Consider the following 21,690-nt stretch of genomic DNA (forward strand, 5'->3'; position numbering starts at 1 on the left):
TATTTCAATCGACTATGACAGTGACAGTTTTAACAAAGTATTAAATCGCAAATGTCTTACTATATTTAGTCACCGTTAGTGGTATATTATTTATAGGCCTATAAAAAATGAAAACAATATTTCGTTACTGACGTGGATAAGAATATATTTAAAAATTGTTCCTCTTTGTACCTATCCTCTTTCCCATCCCTCAACCCTAATTGGGTTTCTTTAAATGAATAAACAATTTGGACTCATTTTGTGGTAAGTTTTTCTTTCGGAAGTAATTCCCCGGGTGCTAATTTTGGTTGACTACATAAATCATTGTGTCTATTTATTCGTTTCTGTAAACGACAATGTATTATAGTCCTGCGGTACGTGCATTTGAAATCGCCAGATATTTTACCCTGAAATTACTGTGTATTCGAGAACCATCTGTGAGCACGACCTAGATGGTACGCGAGCGAAGCGAGCGTACCATCTAGTTTGTATAATTATAATAAATTATATATAATGTTTTTATTGAAATTAACAATACGCAGTTTTTCCTCTAATAAGGATTTTCTTCTCTGAATTATGTTTCAACTAGGCCTATAATCCTTTACATATATTATTGTTAATGTTATAGTATTGGTTTTGGGGTTGCTTAATCTATTTGTATCTTCATTGCGATCCAGCCGCTGATACCCACAACATTGTCGATTTTCAGTAATTGGCTTCGGATATACAGTATATCATAAATTATTTAAATAATGTTTTTATTGAACAATACGCAGTTTTTTATGTAATAAAGATGTGCTTCTCAATTATGTTTCATTTCTTTAATCATTTGCATGTTAATGTTATAGTATTGGTTTTGGAATTAATATTAAATTATATTGAAACTGTTTTTTTCTTCCGTTATGAGAATAAATTACAGTTTCATTTTGACCTAAAATACAATTCCTAAAAATAGATCCATCAATCGTAATTATGCATAACAAAGAAAAGACGTGATCACTCGTCGTTTCAGTGACCTGATCTCCGTACTGTGGCAGTTGTAGAGGGGGAAAGAAAGATTAAAACTAACCCTAGTTTTAATTTTCCTAACTAAAGGAAAGGTAAAAGGTAAGGATAGTTATTGCATAACATGTTTCAGATGGGTCCATACCAAAGGAATAATGGCGGATTATTTGATGTTTCAATTCAAAATAGGCTACAGAACATCGCTCATTCCGAACGCGACAAACATGCGAAATAACAATACTATAGGCCTCCTACAATAAAACTTTTATTATCCAAAATTCCAGGGAAATTAATTTCATAACCGTAGTCTTTATATGCATAGTTATCGTTCATCAATTATTTACAGTATCGTATTAAATCGTAAGAAATTAGTACTCTACTAGCTAGTCTGTCTTTAATAAATTACACATATTACTATTAGAAAATACAACCTTCGATAGGCCTCTTATAGAATATGTGCATTCGGTTTGAGCGCCGTGAAGTTGGTTACTTATTCCTTATTCGACATTCGTCAATGGAAGTTGGTTCCTTATTCGACGTTCGACATTCGCTAGGCTAGGCCAAAATTTCGAAAATGATAATTTCCCAGCGGTAAATATGCCGTGCGCCACCAACCAATCTCCTGCTGGTACTTATTCCCTATTCGACATTCATTCGTGAAGTTGGTTCCTTATTCGACGTTCGCTAGGCCGCGGCCGACCGGCTGGCCCAAATTCGTACCAAAGTAGACCTAGTGTAGATGTACCTATTTTATCACAGATTTACATTTTTTAGTTCCGATATTACGACCATACCAACGCCTCGGGCCGGGTTCACAATAGTATAGATTGACGTAGTATGGTCCTGGAATTCCAGAAATGTGCCACTTGCCCCGACCCAGATCGGGCAAGTACGTGTTTTAACGCAATTTCAAATGCGTATTTTTAGCAATAATTTACTAAGAATTAATAGCACCACTTTTAAAGTGGCCATATGACCACACCCCGACGCCTCGGGCCGGGTACACAATAATATAGATTGACGTAGTATGGTCCTGGCATTCCAGAAATGTGCCACTCGCCCCGGCCCAGTGCGGGCAAGTACGGGTTTTAAAGCAATTTAAAATGCGTATTTTTAGTGTTATTTTACTAAGTATTAATAGCACCACTTTTAAAGTGGCAATATGACCACACCCCGACGTCTCGGGCCGGCCGCCGGGTACACAATAGTATAGATTGACGTAGTATGGTCCTGGCTTTCCAGAAATGTGCCACTTGCCCCGGCCCAGTGCGGGCAAGTACGGATTTTAAAGCAATTTAAAATGCGTATTTTTGGCATTAATTTATTAAACACCACTTTTAAAGTGGCCATATGACCACACCCCGACGCATCGGGCCGGGTACACAATAGTATAGATTGACGTAGTATGGTCCTGGCATTCCAGAAATGTGCCACCTGCCCCGGCCCAGTGCGTGCAAGTACGTGTTTTAAAGCAATTTCAAATGCGTATTTTTAGCAAAAATTTACTAAGAATTAATAGCACCACTTTTAAAGTGGCCATATGACCACACCCCGACGCCTCGGGTCGAGTTCACAATAGTATAGATTGATGTACAATGGTCCTGGCATTCCATAAATGTGCCACTTGCCCCGGCCCAGTGCGGGCAAGTACGTGTTTAAAAGCAATTTCAAATTCGTATTTTTAGCATTAATTTACTAAGAATTAATAGCACCACTTTTAAAGTGGCCATATGACCACACCCCAACGCCTCGGGCCGGGAACACAATAGTATAGATTGACGTAGAATGGTCCTGGCATTCCAGAAATGTGCCACTTGCCCCGGCCCAGTGCGGGCAAGTACGGATTTTAAAGCAATTTAAAATGCGTATTTTTAGCATTAATTTAGTAAACACCACTTTGAAAGTGGCCATATGACCACACCCCGACGCCTCGGGCCGGGTACACAATAGTATAGATTGACTTAGTATGGTCCTGGATTTCCAGAAATGTGCCACTTGCCCCGGCTCAGTGCGGGCAAGTACGTGTTTAAAAGCAATTTCAAATGCGTATTTTTAGCATTAATTTACTAAGAATTAATAGCACCACATTTAAAGTGGCCATATGACCACACCCCGACGCCTCGGGCCGGGAACACAATAGTATAGATTAACGTAGTATGGTCCTGGCATTCCAGAAATATGCCACTTGCCCCGGCCCAGTGCGGGCAAGTACGGATTTTAAAGCAATTTAAAATGCGTATTTTTAGCATTAATTTAGTAAACACCACTTTTAAAGTGGCCATATGACCACACCCCGACGCCTCGGGCCGGGTACACAATAGTATAGATTGACGTAGTATGGTCCTGGCTTTCCAGAAATGTGCCACTTGCCCCGGCCCAGTGCGGGAAAGTACGGATTTTAAAGCAATTTAAAATGCGTGTTTTTAGTGTTATTTTACTAAGTATTAATAGCACCACTTTTAAAGTGGCAATATGACCACACCCCGACGCCTCGGGCCGGATTCACAATAGTATGGATTGACGTAGAATGGTCCGGACATTCCAGAAATGTGCCACTTGCCCCGGCCCAGTGCGGGCAAGTACGGGTTTTAAAGCAATTTAAAATGCGTATTTTTAGTGTTATTTTACTAAGTATTAATAGCACCACTTTTAAAGTGGCAATATGACCGCACCCCGACGCCTCGGGCCGGGTACACAATAGTATAGATTGACGTAGTATGGTCCTGGCTTTCCAGAAATGTGCCACTTGCCCCGGCCCAGGGCGAGTACGGATTTTAAAGCAATTTAAAATGCGTATTTTTGGCATTAATTTAGTAAACACCACTTTTAAAGTGGCCATATGACCACACCCCGACGCATCGGGCCGGGTACACAATAGTATAGATTGACGTAGTATGGTCCTGACATTCTAGAAATGTGCCACCTGCCCCGGCGGCCCAGTGCGTGCAAGTACGTGTTTTAAAGCAATTTCAAATGCGTATTTTTAGCAAAAATTTACTAAGAATTAATAGCACCACTTTTAAAGTGGCCATATGACCACACCCCGACGCCTCGGGTCGGGTTCACAATAGTATAGATTGATGTAGAATGGTCCTGGCATTCCATAAATGTGCCACTTGCCCCGGCCCAGTGCGGGCAAGTAAGTGTTTAAAAGCAATTTCAAATGCGTATTTTTAGCATTAATTTACTAAGAATTAATAGCACCACATTTAAAGTGGCCATATGACCACACCCCGACACCTCGGGCCGGGAACACAATAGTATAGATTGACGTAGTATGGTCCTGGCATTCCAGAAATATGCCACTTGCCCCGGCCCAGTGCGAGCAAGTACTGATTTTAAAGCAATTTAAAATGCGTATTTTTAGCATTAGTAAACACCACTTTTAAAGTGGCCATATGACCACACCCCGACGCCTCGGGCCGGGTACACAATAGTATAGATTGACGTATTATGGTCCTGGCTTTCCAGAAATGTGCCACTTGCCCCGGCCCAGTGCGGGCAAGTACGTGTTTAAAAGCAATTTCAAATGCGTATTTTTAGCATTAATTTACTAAGAATTAATAGCACCACATTTAAAGTGGCCATATGACCACACCCCGACGCCTCGGGCCGGGAACACAATAGTATAGATTGACGTAGTATGGTCCTGGCATTCCAGAAATATGCCACTTGCCCCGGCCTAGTGCGGGCAAGTACGGATTTTAAAGCAATTTAAAATGCGTATTTTTAGCATTAATTTAGTAAACACCACTTTTAAAGTGGCCATATGACCACACCCCGATGCCTCGGGCCGGGTACACAATAGTATAGATTGACGTAGTATGGTCCTGGCTTTCCAGAAATGTGCCACTTGCCCCGGCCCAGTGCGGGCAAGTACGGATTTTAAAGCAATTTAAAATGCGTATTTTTAGCATTAATTTAGTAAACACCACTTTTAAAGTGGCCATATGACCACACCCCGATGCCTCGGGCCGGGTACACAATAGTATAGATTGACGTAGTATGGTCCTGGCTTTCCAGAAATGTGCCACTTGCCCCGGCCCAGTGCAAGTGGCATATTTCTGGAATGTCAGGACCATTCTACGTCAATCCATACTATTGTGAACCCGGCCCGAGGCGTCGGGGTGTGGTCATATTGCCACTTTAAAAGTAGTGCTGTTAATACTTAGTAAAAAAACACTAAATATACGCATTTTAAATTGCTTTAAAACACGTACTTGTCCGCACTGGGCCGGGGCAAGTGGCACATTTCTGGAATGCCAGGACAATACTACGTCAATATATACTATTGTGTACCCGGCCCGAGGCGTCGGGGTGCGGTCATATGGCCACTTTAAAAGTGGTGTTTACTAAATTAATGCTAAAAATACGCATTTTAAATTGCTTTAAAACACGTACTTGCCCGCACTGGGCCGGGGCAAGTGGCATATTTCTGGAATGCCAGGACCATTCTACGTCAATCTATACTATCGTGAACCCGGCCCGAGGCGTCGGGGTGTGGTCATATGGCCACTTTAAAAGTGGTGCTATTAATTCTTAGTAATTATTGGTAAAAATACTCATTTGAAATTGCTTTAAAACACGTACTTGCCCGCACTGGGCCGTGGCAGGTGGCACATTTATGGCATGTCAGGACCATTCTACATCAATCTATACTATTGTGAACCCGGCCCGAGGCGTCGGGGTGTGGTCATATTGCCATTTTAAAAGTGGTGCTATTAATACTTAGTAAAATAACACTAAAAACACGCATTTTAAATTGCTTTAAAATCCGTACTTGCCCGCACTGGGCCGGGGCAAGTGGCACATTTCTGGAATGCCAGGACCATACTACGTCAATCTATACTATCGTGAACCCGACTCGAGGCGTCGGGGTGTGGTCATATGGCCACTTTAAAAGTGGTGTTTACTAAATTAATGCTAAAAATACGCATTTTACCCGCACTGGGCCGGGGCAAGTGGCACATTTCTGGAATGCCAGGACCATACTACGTCAACCTATACTATTGTGTACCCGGCCCGAGGCGTCGGAGTGTGGTCATATGGCCACTTTAAATGTGGTGCTTTTAATTATTCTTAGTAAATTAATGCTAAAAATACGCATTTGAAATTGCTTTTAAACACGTACTTTCCCGCAATGGGCTGGGGCAAGTGGCACATTTATGGAATGCCAGGACCATTCTACATCAATCTATACTATTGTGAACCCGACCCGAGGCGTCGGGGTGTGGTCATGGCCACTTTAAAACTGGTGTTTACTATATTAATGCTAAAAATACGCATTTTAAATTGCTTTAAAATCCGTACTTGCCCGCACTGGGCCGTTGCAAGTGGCACATTTCTGGAAAGCCAGGACCATACTACGTCAATCTATAATATTGTGTATCCGGCCTGAGGCGTCGGGGTGTGGTCATATGGCCACTTTAAAAGTGGTGCTATTATAATACTTAGTTAAAATAACACTAAAAATACACATTTTAAATTGCTTTAAAACACGTACTTGCCCGCACTGGGCCGGGACAAGTGGCACATTTCTGGAATGCCAGGACCATACTACGTCAATCTATATTATCGTGAACCCGACCCGAAGCGTCGGTGTGTGGTCATATTATGGCCACTTTAAAAGTGGTGTTTACTAAATTAATGCTAAAAATACGCATTTGAAATTGCTTTTAAACACGTACTTGCCCGCACTGGGCCGGGGCAAGTGGCACATTTCTGGAAAGCCAGGACCATACTGCGTCAATCTATACTATTGTGTACCCGGCCCGAGGCGTCGGGGTGTGGTCATATGGCCACTTTAAAAGTGGTGCTATTAATACTTAGTAAAATAACACTAAAAATACGCATTTTAAATTGCTTTAAAACACGTACTTGCCCCCACTGGGCCGGGGCAAGTGGCACATTTCTAGAAAGTCTGGACCTTTCTACGTCAATCCATACTATTGTGAACCCGGCCCGAGGCGTCGGGGTGTGGTCATATTGCCACTTTAAAAGTGGTGCTATTAATACTTAGTAAAATAACACTAAAAATACGCATTTTAAATTGCTTTAAAATCCGTACTTGCCCGCACTGGGCCGGGGCAAGTGGCATATTTCGGGAATGCCAGGACCATACTACGTTAATCCATACTTGTGTTCCCGGCCCGAGGCGTCGGGGTGTGGTCATATGGCCACTTTAAATGTGGTGCTATTAATTCTTAGTAAATTAATGCTAAAAATACGCATTTGAAATTGATTTTAAACACGTACTTGCCCGCACTGGGCCGGGGCAAGTGGCACATTTCTGGAAAGCCAGGACCATACTAAGTCAATCTATACTATTGTGTACCCGGCCCGAGGCGTCGGGGTGTGGTCATATGGCCACTTTAAAAGTGGTGTTTACTAAATTAATGCTAAAAATACGCATTTTAAATTGCTTTAAAATCCGTACTTGCCCGCACTGGGCCGGGGCAAGTGGCACATTTCTGGAATGCCAGGACCATTCTACGTCAATCTATACTATTGTGTTCCCGGCCCGAGGCGTTGGGGTGTGGTCATATGGCCACTTTATAAGTGGTGCTATTAATTCTTAGTAAATAATGCTAAAAATACGCATTTGAAATTGCTTTTAAACACGTACTTGCCCGCACTGGGCCGGGGCAAGTGGCACATTTCTGGAAAGTCAGGACCATACTACGTCAATCTATACTATTGTGTACCCGGCCCGAGGCGTCGGGGTGTGGTCATATGGCCACTTTAAAAGTGGTGTTTACTAAATTATTGCCAAAAATACGCATTTTAAATTGCTTTAAAATCCGTACTCGCCCGCACTGGGCCGGGGCAAGTGGCACATTTCTAGAAAGTCTGGACCTTTCTACGTCAATCTATATTATTGTGTACCCGGCCCGAGGCGTCGGGGTGTGGTCATATTGCCACTTTAAAAGTGGTGCTATTAATACTTAGTAAAATAACACTAAAAATACGCATTTTAAATTGCTTTAAAATCCGTACTTGCCCGCACTGGGCCGGGGCAAGTGGCATATTTCTGGAATGCCAGGACCATACTACGTTAATCTATACTATTGTGTTCCCGGCCCGAGGCGTCGGGGTGTGGTCATATGGCCACTTTAAATGTGGTGCTATTAATTCTTAGTAAATTAATGCTAAAAATACGCATTTGAAATTGATTTTAAACACGTACTTGCCCGCACTGGGCCGGGGCAAGTGGCACATTTCTGGAAAGCCAGGACCATACTAAGTCAATCTATACTATTGTGTACCCGGCCCGAGGCGTCGGGGTGTGGTCATATGGCCACTTTAAAAGTGGTGTTTACTAAATTAATGCTAAAAATACGCATTTTAAATTGCTTTAAAATCCGTACTTGCCCGCACTGGGCCGGGGCAAGTGGCACATTTCTGGAATGCCAGGACCATTCTACGTCAATCTATACTATTGTGTTCCCGGCCCGAGGCGTTGGGGTGTGGTCATATGGCCACTTTAAAAGTGGTGCTATTAATTCTTAGTAAATTAATGCTAAAAATACGCATTTGAAATTGCTTTTAAACACGTACTCTCCCGCACTGGGCCGGGGCAAGTGGCACATTTCTGGAAAGTCAGGACCACACTACGTCAATCTATACTATTGTGTACCCGGCCCGAGGCGTCGGGGTGTGGTCATATGGCCACTTTAAAAGTGGTGTTTACTAAATTAATGCCAAAAATACGCATTTTAAATTGCTTTAAAATCCGTACTCGCCCGCACTGGGCCGGGGCAAGTGGCACATTTCTAGAAAGTCTGGACCTTTCTACGTCAATCTATATTATTGTGTACCCGGCCCGAGGCGTCGGGGTGTGGTCATATTGCCACTTTAAAAGTGGTGCTATTAATACTTAGTAAAATAACACTAAAAATACGCATTTTAAATTGCTTTAAAATCCGTACTTGCCCGCACTGGGCCGGGGCAAGTGGCATATTTCTGGAATGCCAGGACCATACTACGTTAATCTATACTATTGTGTTCCCGGCCCGAGGCGTCGGGGTGTGGTCATATGGCCACTTTAAATGTGGTGCTATTAATTCTTAGTAAATTAATGCTAAAAATACGCATTTGAAATTGATTTTAAACACGTACTTGCCCGCACTGGGCCGGGGCAAGTGGCACATTTCTGGAAAGCCAGGACCATACTAAGTCAATCTATACTATTGTGTACCCGGCCCGAGGCGTCGGGGTGTGGTCATATGGCCACTTTAAAAGTGGTGTTTACTAAATTAATGCTAAAAATACGCATTTTAAATTGCTTTAAAATCCGTACTTGCCCGCACTGGGCCGGGGCAAGTGGCACATTTCTGGAATGCCAGGACAATTCTACGTCAATCTATACTATTGTGTTCCCGGCCCGAGGCGTTGGGGTGTGGTCATATGGCCACTTTAAAAGTGGTGCTATTAATTCTTAGTAAATTAATGCTAAAAATACGCATTTGAAATTGCTTTTAAACACGTACTTGCCCGCACTGGGCCGGGGCAAGTGGCACATTTCTGGAAAGTCAGGACCACACTACGTCAATCTATACTATTGTGTACCCGGCCCGAGGCGTCGGGGTGTGGTCATATGGCCACTTTAAAAGTGGTGTTTACTAAATTAATGCCAAAAATACGCATTTTAAATTGCTTTAAAATCCGTACTCGCCCGCACTGGGCCGGGGCAAGTAGCACATTTCTGGAAAGTCAGGACCATACTACGTCAATCTATACTATTGTGTACCCGGCCCGAGGCGTCGGGGTGTGGTCATATTGCCACTTTAAAAGTGGTGCTATTAATACTTAGTAAAATAACACTAAAAATACGCATTTTAAATTGCTTTAAAATCCGTACTTGCCCGCACTGGTGGGCCGAGGCAAGTGGCATATTTCTGGAATGCCAGGACCATACTACGTTAATCTATACTATTGTGTACCCGGCCCGAGGCGTCGGGGTGTGGTCATATGGCCACTTTAAATGTGGTGCTATTAATTCTTAGTAAATTAATGCTAAAAATACGCATTTGAAATTGATTTTAAACACGTACTTGCCCGCACTGGGCCGGGGCAAGTGGCACATTTCTGGAAAGCCAGGACCATACTAAGTCAATCTATACTATTGTGTACCCGGCCCGAGGCGTCGGGGTGTGGTCATATGGCCACTTTAAAAGTGGTGTTTACTAAATTAATGCTAAAAATACGCATTTTAAATTGCTTTAAAATCCGTACTTGCCCGCACTGGGCCGGGGCAAGTGGCACATTTCTAGAAAGTCTGGACCTTTCTACGTCAATCTATATTATTGTGTTCCCGGCCCAAGGCGTTGGGGTGTGGTCATATGGCCACTTTAAAAGTGGTGCTATTAATTCTTAGTAAATTAATGCTAAAAATACGCATTTGAATTTGCTTTTAAACACGTACTTGCCCGCACTGGGCCGGGGCAAGTGGCACAATTCTGGAAAGTCAGGACCATACTACGTCAATCTATACTATTGTGTACCCGGCCCGAGGCGTCGCGGTGTGGTCATATGGCCACTTTAAAAGTGGTGTTTACTAAATTAATGCCAAAAATACGCATTTTAAATTGCTTTAAAATCCGTACTCGCCCGCACTGGGCCGGGGCAAGTGGCACATTTCTGGAAAGCCAGGACCATACTACGTCAATCTATACTATTGTGTACCCGGCCCGAGGCGTCGGGGTGCGGTCATATGGCCACTTTAAAAGTGATGCTATTAATACTTAGTAAAATAACACTAAAAATACGCATTTTAAAATGCTTTAAAACTCGTACTTGCCCGCACTGGGCCGGGGAAAGTGGCACATTTCTGGAATGCCAGGACCATACTACGTCAATCTATATTATTGTGTACCCGGCCCGAGGCGTCGGGGTGTGGTCATATGGCCACTTTAAAAGTGGTGCTATTAATACTTAGTAAAATAACACTAAAAATACGCATTTTAAATTGCTTTAAAACACGTACTTGCCCGCACTGGGCCGGGGCAAGTGGCACATTTCTAGAAAGTCTGGACCTTTCTACGTCAATCCATACTATTGTGAACCCGGCCCGAGGCGTCGGGGTGTGGTAATATTGCCACTTTAAAAGTGGTGCTATTAATACTTAGTAAAATAACACTAAAAATACGCATTTAAAATTGCTTTAAAATCCGTACTTGCCCGCACTGGGCCGGGGCAAGTGGCATATTTCTGGAATGCCAGGACCATACTACGTTAATCTATACTATTGTGTTCCCGGCCCGAGGCGTCGGGGTGTGGTCATATGGCCACTTTAAATGTGGTGCTATTAATTCTTAGTAAATTAATGCTAAAAATACGCATTTGAAATTGCTTTAAAACACGTACTTGCCCGCACTGGGCCGGGACAAGTGGCACATTTCTGGAATGCCAGGACCATACTACGTCAATCTATATTATCGTGAACCCGACCCGAAGCGTCGGTGTGTGGTCATATTATGGCCACTTTAAAAGTGGTGTTTACTAAATTAATGCTAAAAATACGCATTTGAAATTGCTTTTAAACACGTACTTGCCCGCACTGGGCCGGGGCAAGTGGTACGTTTATGGAATGCCCGGACCATTCTACATCAATCTATACTATTGTGAACCCGACCCGAGGCGTCGGGGTGTGGTCATATGGCCACTTTAAAAGTGGTGTTTACTAAATTAATGCTAAAAATACGCATTTTAAATTGCTTTAAAATCCGTTCTTGCCCGCACTGGGCCGGGGCAAGTGGCACATTTCTGAAAAGCCAGGACCATACTGCGTCAATCTATACTATTGTGTACCCGGCCCGAGGCGTCGGGGTGTGGTCATATGGCCACTTTAAAAGTGGTGCTATTAATACTTAGTAAAATAACACTAAAAATACGCATTTTAAATTGCTTTAAAACACGTACTTGCCTGCACTGGGCCGGGGCAAGTGGCACATTTCTAGAAAGTCTGGACCTTTCTACGTCAATCCATACTATTGTGAACCCGGCCCGAGGCGTCGGGGTGTGGTCATATTGCCACTTTAAAAGTGGTGCTATTAATACTTAGTAAAATAACACTAAAAATACGCATTTGAAATTGCTTTTAAACACGTACTTGCCCGCACTGGGCCGGGGCAAGTGGCACATTTCTGAAAAGTCAGGAACATACTACGTCAATCTATACTATTGTGTACCCGGCCCGAGGCGTCGGGGTGTGGTCATATGGCCACTTTAAAAGTGGTGTTTACTAAATTAATGCCAAAAATACGCCTTTTAAATTGCTTTAAAACACGTACTTGCCCGCACTGGGCCGGGGCAAGTGGCACATTTCTGGAATGCCAGGACCATACTACGTCAATCTATATTATCGTGAACCCGACCCGAAGCGTCGGTGTGTGGTCATATTATGGCCACTTTAAAAGTGGTGTTTACTAAATTAATGCTAAAAATACGCATTTGAAATTGCTTTTAAACACGTACTTGCCCGCACTGGGCCGGGGCAAGTGGCACGTTTATGGAATGCCAAGACCATTCTACATCAATCTATACTATTGTGAACCCGACCCGAGGCGTCGGGGTGTGGTCATATGGCCACTTTAAAAGTGGTGTTTACTAAATTAATGCTAAAAATACGCATTTTAAATTGCTTTAAAATCCGTACTTGCCCGCACTGGGCCGGGGCAAGTGGCACATTTCTGGAAAGCCAGGACCATACTGCGTCAATCTATACTATTGTGTACCCGGCCCAAGGCGTCGGGGTGTGGTCATATGGACACTTTAAAAGTGGTGCTATTAATACTTAGTAAAATAACACTAAAAATACGCATTTTAAATTGCTTTAAAACACGTACTTGCCCGCGCTGGGCCGGGGCAAGTGGCACATTTCTAGAAAGTCTGGACCTTTCTACGTCAATCCATACTATTGTGAACCCGGCCCGAGGCGTCGGGGTGTGGTCATATTGCCACTTTAAAAGTGGTGCTATTAATACTTAGTAAAATAACACTAAAAATACGCATTTTAAATTGCTTTAAAATCCGTACTTGCCCGCACTGGGCCGGGGCAAGTGGCATATTTCTGGAATGCCAGGACCATACTACGTTAATCTATACTATTGTGTTCCCGGCCCGAGGCGTCGGGGTGTGGTCATATGGCCACTTTAAATGTGGTGCTATTAATTCTTAGTAAAAAATTAATTAATGCTAAAAATACGCATTTGAAATTGCTTTTAAACACGTACTTGCCCGCACTGGGCCGGGGCAAGTGGCACATTTCTGGAAAGCCAGGACCATACTAAGTCAATCTATACTATTGTGTACTCGGCCCGAGGCGTCAGGGTGTGGTCATTATGGCCACTTTAAAAGTGGTGTTTACTAAATTAATGCTAAAAATACGCATTTTAAATTGCTTTAAAATCCGTACTTGCCCGCACTGGGCCGGGGCAAGTGGCACATTTCTGGAATGCCAGGACCATTCTACGTCAATCTATACTATTGTGTTCCCGGCCCGAGGCGTTGGGGTGTGGTCATATGGCCACTTTAAAAGTGGTGCTATTAATTCTTAGTAAATTAATGCTAAAAATACGCATTTGAAATTGCTTTTAAACACGTACTTGCCCGCACTGGGCCGGGGCAAGTGGCACATTTCTGAAAAGTCAGGAACATACTACGTCAATCTATACTATTGTGTACCCGGCCCGAGGCGTCGGGATGTGGTCATATGGCCAGTTTAAAAGTGGTGTTTACTAAATTAATGCCAAAAATACACATTTTAAATTGCTTTAAAATCCGTACTCGCCCGCACTGGGCCGGGGCAAGTGGCAAATTTCTGGAAAGCCAGGACCATACTACGTCAATCTATACTATTGTGTACCCGGCCCGAGGCGTCGGGGTGCGGTCATATTGCCACTTTAAAAGTGGTGCTATTAATACTTAGTAAAATAACACTAAAAATACGCATTTTAAATTGCTTTAAAACCCGTACTTGCCCGCACTGGGCCGGGGAAAGTGGCACATTTCTGGAATGCCAGGACCATACTACGTCAATCTATATTTTTGTGTACCCGGCCCGAGGCGTCGGGGTGTGGTCATATGGCCACTTTAAAAGTGGTGCTATTAATACTTAGTAAAATAACACTAAAAATACGCATTTTAAATTGCTTTAAAACACGTACTTGCCCGCACTGGGCCGGGGCAAGTGGCACATTTCTGGAATGTCCGGACCATTCTACGTCAATCCATACTATTGTGAATCCGGCCCGAGGCGTCGGGGTGTGGTCATATTGCCACTTTAAAAGTGGTGCTATTAATACTTAGTAAAATAACACTAAAAATACGCATTTAAAATTGCTTTAAAATCCGTACTTGCCCGCACTGGGCCGGGGCAAGTGGCATATTTCTGGAATGCCAGGACCATACTACGGTAATCTATACTATTGTGTTCCCGGCCCGAGGCGTCGGGGTGTGGTCATATGGCCACTTTAAATGTGGTGCTATTAATTCTTAGTAAATTAATGCTAAAAATACGCATTTGAAATTGCTTTAAAACACGTACTTGCTCGCACTGGGCCGGGACAAGTGGCACATTTCTGGAATGCCAGGACCATACTACGTCAATCTATATTATCGTGAACCCGACCCGAAGCGTCGGTGTGTGGTCATATTATGGCCACTTTAAAAGTGGTGTTTACTAAATTAATGCTAAAAATACGCATTTGAAATTGCTTTTAAACACGTACTTGCCCGCACTGGGCCGGGGCAAGTGGCACGTTTATGGAATGCCCGGACCATTCTACATCAATCTATACTATTGTGAACCCGACCCGAGGCGTCGGGGTGTGGTCATATGGCCACTTTAAAAGTGGTGTTTACTAAATTAATGCTAAAAATACGCATTTTAAATTGCTTTAAAATCCGTTCTTGCCCGCACTGGGCCGGGGCAAGTGGCACATTTCTGAAAAGCCAGGACCATACTGCGTCAATCTATACTATTGTGTACCCGGCCCGAGGCGTCGGGGTGTGGTCATATGGCCACTTTAAAAGTGGTGCTATTAATACTTAGTAAAATAACACTAAAAATACGCATTTTAAATTGCTTTAAAACACGTACTTGCCTGCACTGGGCCTGGGCAAGTGGCACATTTCTAGAAAGTCTGGACCTTTCTACGTCAATCCATACTATTGTGAACCCGGCCCGAGGCGTCGGGGTGTGGTCATATTGCCACTTTAAAAGTGGTGCTATTAATACTTAGTAAAATAACACTAAAAATACGCATTTGAAATTGCTTTTAAACACGTACTTGCCCGCACTGGGCCGGGGCAAGTGGCACATTTCTGAAAAGTCAGGAACATACTACGTCAATCTATACTATTGTGTACCCGGCCCGAGGCGTCGGGGTGTGGTCATATGGCCACTTTAAAAGTGGTGTTTACTAAATTAATGCCAAAAATACGCCTTTTAAATTGCTTTAAAACACGTACTTGCCCGCACTGGGCCGGGGCAAGTGGCACATTTCTGGAATGCCAGGACCATACTACGGCAATCTATATTATCGTGAACCCGACCCGAAGCGTCGGTGTGTGGTCATATTATGGCCACTTTAAAAGTGGTGTTTACTAAATTAATGCTAAAAATACGCATTTGAAATTGCTTTTAAACACGTACTTGCCCGCACTGGGCCGGGGCAAGTGGCACGTTTATGGAATGCCAAGACCATTCTACATCAATCTATACTATTGTGAACCCGACCCGAGGCGTCGGGGTGTGGTCATATGGCCACTTTAAAAGTGGTGTTTACTAAATTAATGCTAAAAATACGCATTTTAAATTGCTTTAAAATCCGTACTTGCCCGCACTGGGCCGGGGCAAGTGGCACATTTCTGGAAAGCCAGGACCATACTGCGTCAATCTATACTATTGTGTACCCGGCCCAAGGCGTCGGGGTGTGGTCATATGGCCACTTTAAAAGTGGTGCTATTAATACTTAGTAAAATAACACTAAAAATACGCATTTTAAATTGCTTTAAAACACGTACTTGCCCGCGCTGGGCCGGGGCAAGTGGCACATTTCTGGAAAGCCAGGACCATACTACGTCAATCCATACTATTGTGAACCCGGCCCGAGGCGTCGGGGTGTGGTCATATTGCCACTTTAAAAGTGGTGCTATTAATACTTAGTAAAATAACACTAAAAATACGCATTTTAAATTGCTTTAAAATCCGTACTTGCCCGCACTGGGCCGGGGCAAGTGGCACATTTCTGGAATGCCAGGACCATTCTACGTCAATCTATACTATTGTGTTCCCGGCCCGAGGCGTTGGGGTGTGGTCATATGGCCACTTTAAAAGTGGTGCTATTAATTCTTAGTAAATTAATGCTAAAAATACGCATTTGAAATTGCTTTTAAACACGTACTTGCCCGCACTGGGCCGGGGCAAGTGGCACATTTCTGAAAAGTCAGGAACATACTACGTCAATCTATACTATTGTGTACCCGGCCCGAGGCGTCGGGGTGTGGTCATATGGCCACTTTAAAAGTGGTGTTTACTAAATTAATGCCAAAAATACACATTTTAAATTGCTTTAAAATCCGTACTCGCCCGCACTGGGCCGGGGCAAGTGGCACATTTCTGGAAAGCCAGGACCATACTACGTCAATCTATACTATTGTGTACCCGGCCCGAGGCGTCGGGGTGCGGTCATATTGCCACTTTAAAAGTGGTGCTATTAATACTTAGTAAAATAACACTAAAAATACGCATTTTAAATTGCTTTAAAACCCGTACTTGCCCGCACTGGGCCGGGGAAAGTGGCACATTTCTGGAATGCCAGGACCATACTACGTCAATCTATATTTTTGTGTACCCGGCCCGAGGCGTCGGGGTGTGGTCATATGGCCACTTTAAAAGTGGTGCTATTAATACTTAGTAAAATAACACTAAAAATACGCATTTTAAATTGCTTTAAAACACGTACTTGCCCGCACTGGGCCGGGGCAAGTGGCACATTTCTGGAATGTCCGGACCATTCTACGTCAATCCATACTATTGTGAATCCGGCCCGAGGCGTCGGGGTGTGGTCATATTGCCACTTTAAAAGTGGTGCTATTAATTCTTAGTAAATTAATGCTAAAAATACGCATTTTAAATTGCTTTTAAACACGTACTTGCCCGCACTGGGCCGGGGCAAGTGGCACATTTCTGGAAAGTCAGGACCATACTACGTCAATCTATACTATTGTGTACCCGGCCCGAGGCGTCGGGGTGTGGTCATATGGCCACTTTAAAAGTGGTGTTTACTAAATTAATGCCAAAAATACGCATTTTAAATTGCTTTAAAATCCGTACTTGCCCGCACTGGGCCGGGGCAAGTGGCACATTTCTGGAATGCCAGGACCATACTACGGCAATCTATATTATCGTGAACCCGACCCGAAGCGTCGGTGTGTGGTCATATTATGGCCACTTTAAAAGTGGTGTTTACTAAATTAATGCTAAAAATACGCATTTGAAATTGCTTTTAAACACGTACTTGCCCGCACTGGGCCGGGGCAAGTGGCACATTTCTGGAAAGTCAGGACCATACTACGTCAATCTATACTATTGTGTACCCGGCCCGAGGCGTCGGGGTGTGGTCATATGGCCACTTTAAAAGTGGTGTTTACTAAATTAATGCCAAAAATACGCATTTTAAATTGCTTTAAAATCCGTACTCGCCCGCACTGGGCCGGGGCAAGTGGCACATTTCTGGAAAGCCAGGACCATACTACGTCAATCTATACTATTGTGTACCCGGCGGCCGGCCCGAGACGTCGGGGTGTGGTCATATTGCCACTTTAAAAGTGGTGCTATTAATACTTAGTAAAATAACACTAAAAATACGCATTTTAAATTGCTTTAAAACCCGTACTTGCCCGCACTGGGCCGGGGCAATTGGCACATTTCTGGAATGCCAGGACCATACTACGTCAATCTATATTATTGTGTACCCGGCCCGAGGCGTCGGGGTGTGGTCATATGGCCACTTTAAAAGTGGTGCTATTAATTCTTAGTAAATTATTGCTAAAAATATGCATTTGAAATTGCTTTAAAACACGTACTTGCCCGCACTGGGCCGGGGCAGGTGGCACATTTCTGGAATGCCAGGACCATACTACGTCAATCTATACTATTGTGTACCCGACGCGAGGCGTCGGTGTGTGGTCATATGGCCACTTTAAAAGTGGTGTTTACTAAATTAATTCTAAAAATACGCATTTTAAATTGCTTTAAAATCCGTACTTGCCCGATCTGGGTCGGGGCAAGTGGCACATTTCTGGAATTCCAGGACCATACTACGTCAATCTATACTATTGTGAACCCGGCCCGAGGCGTTGGTATGGTCGTAATATCGGAACTAAAAAACGTAAATCTGTGATAAAATAGGTACATCTACACTAGGTCTACTTTGGTACGAATTTGGGCCAGCCGGTCGGCCGCGGCCTAGCGAACGTCGAATAAGGAACCAACTTCACGAATGAATGTCGAATAGGGAATAAGTAACAGCAGGAGATTGGTTGGTGGCGCACGGCATATTTACCGCTGGGAAATTATCATTTTCGAAATTTTGGCCTAGCCTAGCGAATGTCGAACGTCGAATAAGGAACCAACTTCCATTGACGAATGTCGAATAAGGAATAAGTAACCAACTTCACGGCGCTTTCGGTTTGTCAGGTTGATTCATTATTTACAATCATAGAGATATTATAGTGAACTCTGTTCACAGTGCATGGGACTGAATAAATATTAAACTGATAAGGCGAGTATGGTCCTCTCGAAATGTGTTTATCATAATAATAGGGCTTATAGACATAATAACATATTTGTATTACTCATGTCTAAAGGATACTGTTTAAAGATGCTGTAAATACACAATAATAAAACAGGATGCTGAAGTTTCTTATATCTGTGGCTGCGACACGATCAGTTCCATGCCTTACAGATAAGTGTACAATACTGTTGGTATTTGTCGCAGTCATACATAAGATCAAAGGACGAGTTTCCATCTTGGCAACATGTTTCTGTAGATTGTCTTGGTAGGTAATTATAAACTAAATTCTTTTCAGTAACAAAATGGATGATAGCTTTACAGACTTTCGACAAGAATTCAGTAATGCTTATCCCGGGGATAGAAGACGGGAGTTGAGATTTCTTCTGCATTATCATCTACCGATTGGTTTATTGTCTAAGGAACACAACTCAGGAATAGATTTGTTTAATGAACTTAAAACTAAAGGCATCATCACATACAATAATGTTAAAATTATGTCAGAAATTGCAGACGTGACAGAAAACGCCGACGCAAAAGCAAGTGTAACTAAATACAAAAAGGAAGTTGGTAAAGACTATGATGGCAAGGGTGGGAAAAGTTTGTCTTCACATCGTAAAACTTTCTATAAAGCTATGGATGAAATCACGGAAGAATTAGACGGGGGTGATGTACATAAGTTGGTTGGCTACTACGGATTGGGCTCACAAGGCAAGACAAATAAATGGAATTTAGTGTTTTATTTAGAGAAAGAGTTAAAATTAAACACACGGAAGAAACTGGAGAGATTTGCCAATCAGTTGAATGCGAGTGCAAAAGTCAAATTGCTTGGTATGTATGTAAAACAGTGCTATTAATGTATATTTAAATTAATATCAAATAACAGCATAAAATTGTTTACTTATAATTTTAGTAGATAACTACAATATTGTTTTGTATGGCCAGCATATATAGCTGACCACATATCGGACTAAATTTGCAATTACAGTATATATATTTTTGTTCAAGAAGGGGGGCGGGGGGAGCGGGAGAACGATTGATGATAAGTTCTAAACTTTTGGTCTCTGTCTGGATAAAAAAATGTATATCTTACAGTATGTTAATTTGTTGTTGGAAATAAAACATTAATGTATTGTAACTAAAAAGATAATTCGAACCTGTTTATATAAATTTGTTCTTCTGTATCGGTTATTCAACTATTGTTCTTATTTACATGATGCAGGTGAACAACCAGTTGCTGGTGGGGGTGCCGTGGAAGCAACATCAACAGCAGCAGGTAAGTATCTCTTTGAACCGACTAAGTTTGTATTATACAATGCATTGAGAAAAATGTCTGAATGAATACTCAAATTTTCCTAAGCGTTTCAGCCTAAATTTACGATTCATAAAACCGATAACATATATAGGCCTACAATGAGAACGAGGAAAAATGCCATATACCATTTTTCAATATTTTTGTTCACAAATGAACGGATTGAGTCCAATTAACAAACCTTTTTCCTGATTTGCAGAATTGACCGACGATGATTACAAGCTTTTCAAAACGACCGTGTCAGCGTATTACGATAACAGACCGGATTGCCGTATTATGTTGATGGTGCTGTTTGGAGACCATGTTCCTACACAAAATCATAAAACACGTAATAGTACAATAGATTGGTTAAATGCGTTAGAGGAATCTGATGATCTAAGTTCTGATGACATCTCTATCGTATATGATACAATAAACCTGACAGCACATTATGCTTTACAAAAGAAGATCAAAAAAGAAAAACTATCATTTCCAGAAGTTAGGCCAATAGAAATTACCAACTTCAGCAATTACAGACAGAAGATAATGAAATTTGGAAAGGGAATAACTTCAAAAGATGTAGCAAAGATTGATGGGTACTATAACAATCCAGTTAAGAAATACGAAAGTAGTTGGGGAATGATATATGATTTAGAATTTGAGCAATCAATCTTCAAAGAAAGCAACATCGACGAATTTGTTGCAAAGTTGAAGCAATTGAAACTTCCGTCAAGCCCGGCAGAATTGTTGGAATAATTCAGATTTTATGCAAATTATCTGAAATAATTCTCTTCCTATGAATTGTACTTCATGACTCTTTACTCAGAGCCTTGCACCTGATGATAAAATCAATATTGTTTATCTCCTTCATGAAATAGTCTGTAGTTTGCAATGTTTTATTCAAAGCAACTAAGATCATTACGAAAATAAAATTTAATCAAAATGCTGAGTGTTAACATACTTAAAATGCTATAATTAAAGTTAAAATAAATAATTTTGTTCTAATAAATGTATCTAATAAACTTTCTTATGATAGATAGGCCTACATTTACATTTTTTGTTTATAAATTGATGGCCTATAAACATTTTATATAACTTTTTATTTTAGTATAATGTATACTTTTTTAGTTATGGAAGACATTGTTATTTCTACGTATGACTACCAATTATTTGAATAGTCAAGCAGCTTTATTAATATTTAGATTTAAATATTTTAGATCAAGTAAAAATTAGTGTGATCAAGTATATAATAAATTTTATTTTGTATGTACAGTACAAGACCAACTTGTGTTGATCTGGTCTCTCTGTTTAAATAAAGTTGAACTTGAACTATATTCTTTTTTGTTAATTTCTTTTGAGAAGACGAGTTCTCGGTAAACCTTGAGTTAATACATTATTTATTAATTGATTATTTGGAGTGTGGGAGCAGATTATGACCATGATAATAACAGATAAGTGATGACAGTAAATTCACAGTTTCATAAACACACAGGTCAGATCTACACAATATGTTAACATCTTTACTGTTATCATTGTATGGTTGATTGAAAGGAAAAGGTACTATTACCCACCGATTTTGCGGTGTTGTATGGGGACATGTTGGCAAAAATTAGTTCA

The 21,690-nt window shown here is 42.0% G+C and overlaps 1 protein-coding gene across 2 annotated transcripts; it reads left to right on the top strand.

Annotated features, from left to right (window-relative positions):
• The first annotated feature begins 1,004 nt into the window (after positions 1 to 1,004).
• Positions 1,005 to 21,108, top strand: LOC140056830 (uncharacterized). 2 transcript variants are annotated; one of them, XM_072102324.1, is made up of 4 exons: positions 1,005 to 1,086; positions 19,081 to 19,613; positions 20,005 to 20,058; positions 20,294 to 21,108. In XM_072102324.1, the coding sequence occupies exons 2-4, from the start codon at positions 19,088 to 19,090 to the stop codon at positions 20,827 to 20,829; spliced, it is 1,116 nt and encodes a 371-aa protein (XP_071958425.1). In that variant the 5' UTR covers positions 1,005 to 1,086; positions 19,081 to 19,087; the 3' UTR covers positions 20,830 to 21,108. The 2 variants fall into 2 exon arrangements, with proteins under 2 accessions (XP_071958425.1, XP_071958426.1); XM_072102325.1 differs by lacking the exon at positions 1,005 to 1,086 and having other exon boundaries at positions 18,996 to 19,613.
• The last annotated feature ends 582 nt before the right edge of the window (positions 21,109 to 21,690 follow it).

Source organism: Antedon mediterranea, chromosome 8, assembly GCF_964355755.1.
Source record: "Antedon mediterranea chromosome 8, ecAntMedi1.1, whole genome shotgun sequence".
Taxonomy (NCBI): Eukaryota; Metazoa; Echinodermata; class Crinoidea; order Comatulida; family Antedonidae; genus Antedon; species Antedon mediterranea.

What these genes read in the sequence shown, in the direction of transcription:
- LOC140056830 (XM_072102324.1), top strand. Translation starts at nt 19,088, where the DNA reads ATGGATGATAGCTTTACAGACTTTCGACAAGAATTCAGTAATGCTTAT. An exon ending in TGCAAAAGTCAAATTGCTTG is followed by an intron (nt 19,614 to 20,004) that starts GTATGTATGTAA and finishes TACATGATGCAG; the next exon opens with GTGAACAACCAGTTGCTGGT. An exon ending in AGCAACATCAACAGCAGCAG is followed by an intron (nt 20,059 to 20,293) that starts GTAAGTATCTCT and finishes CCTGATTTGCAG; the next exon opens with AATTGACCGACGATGATTAC.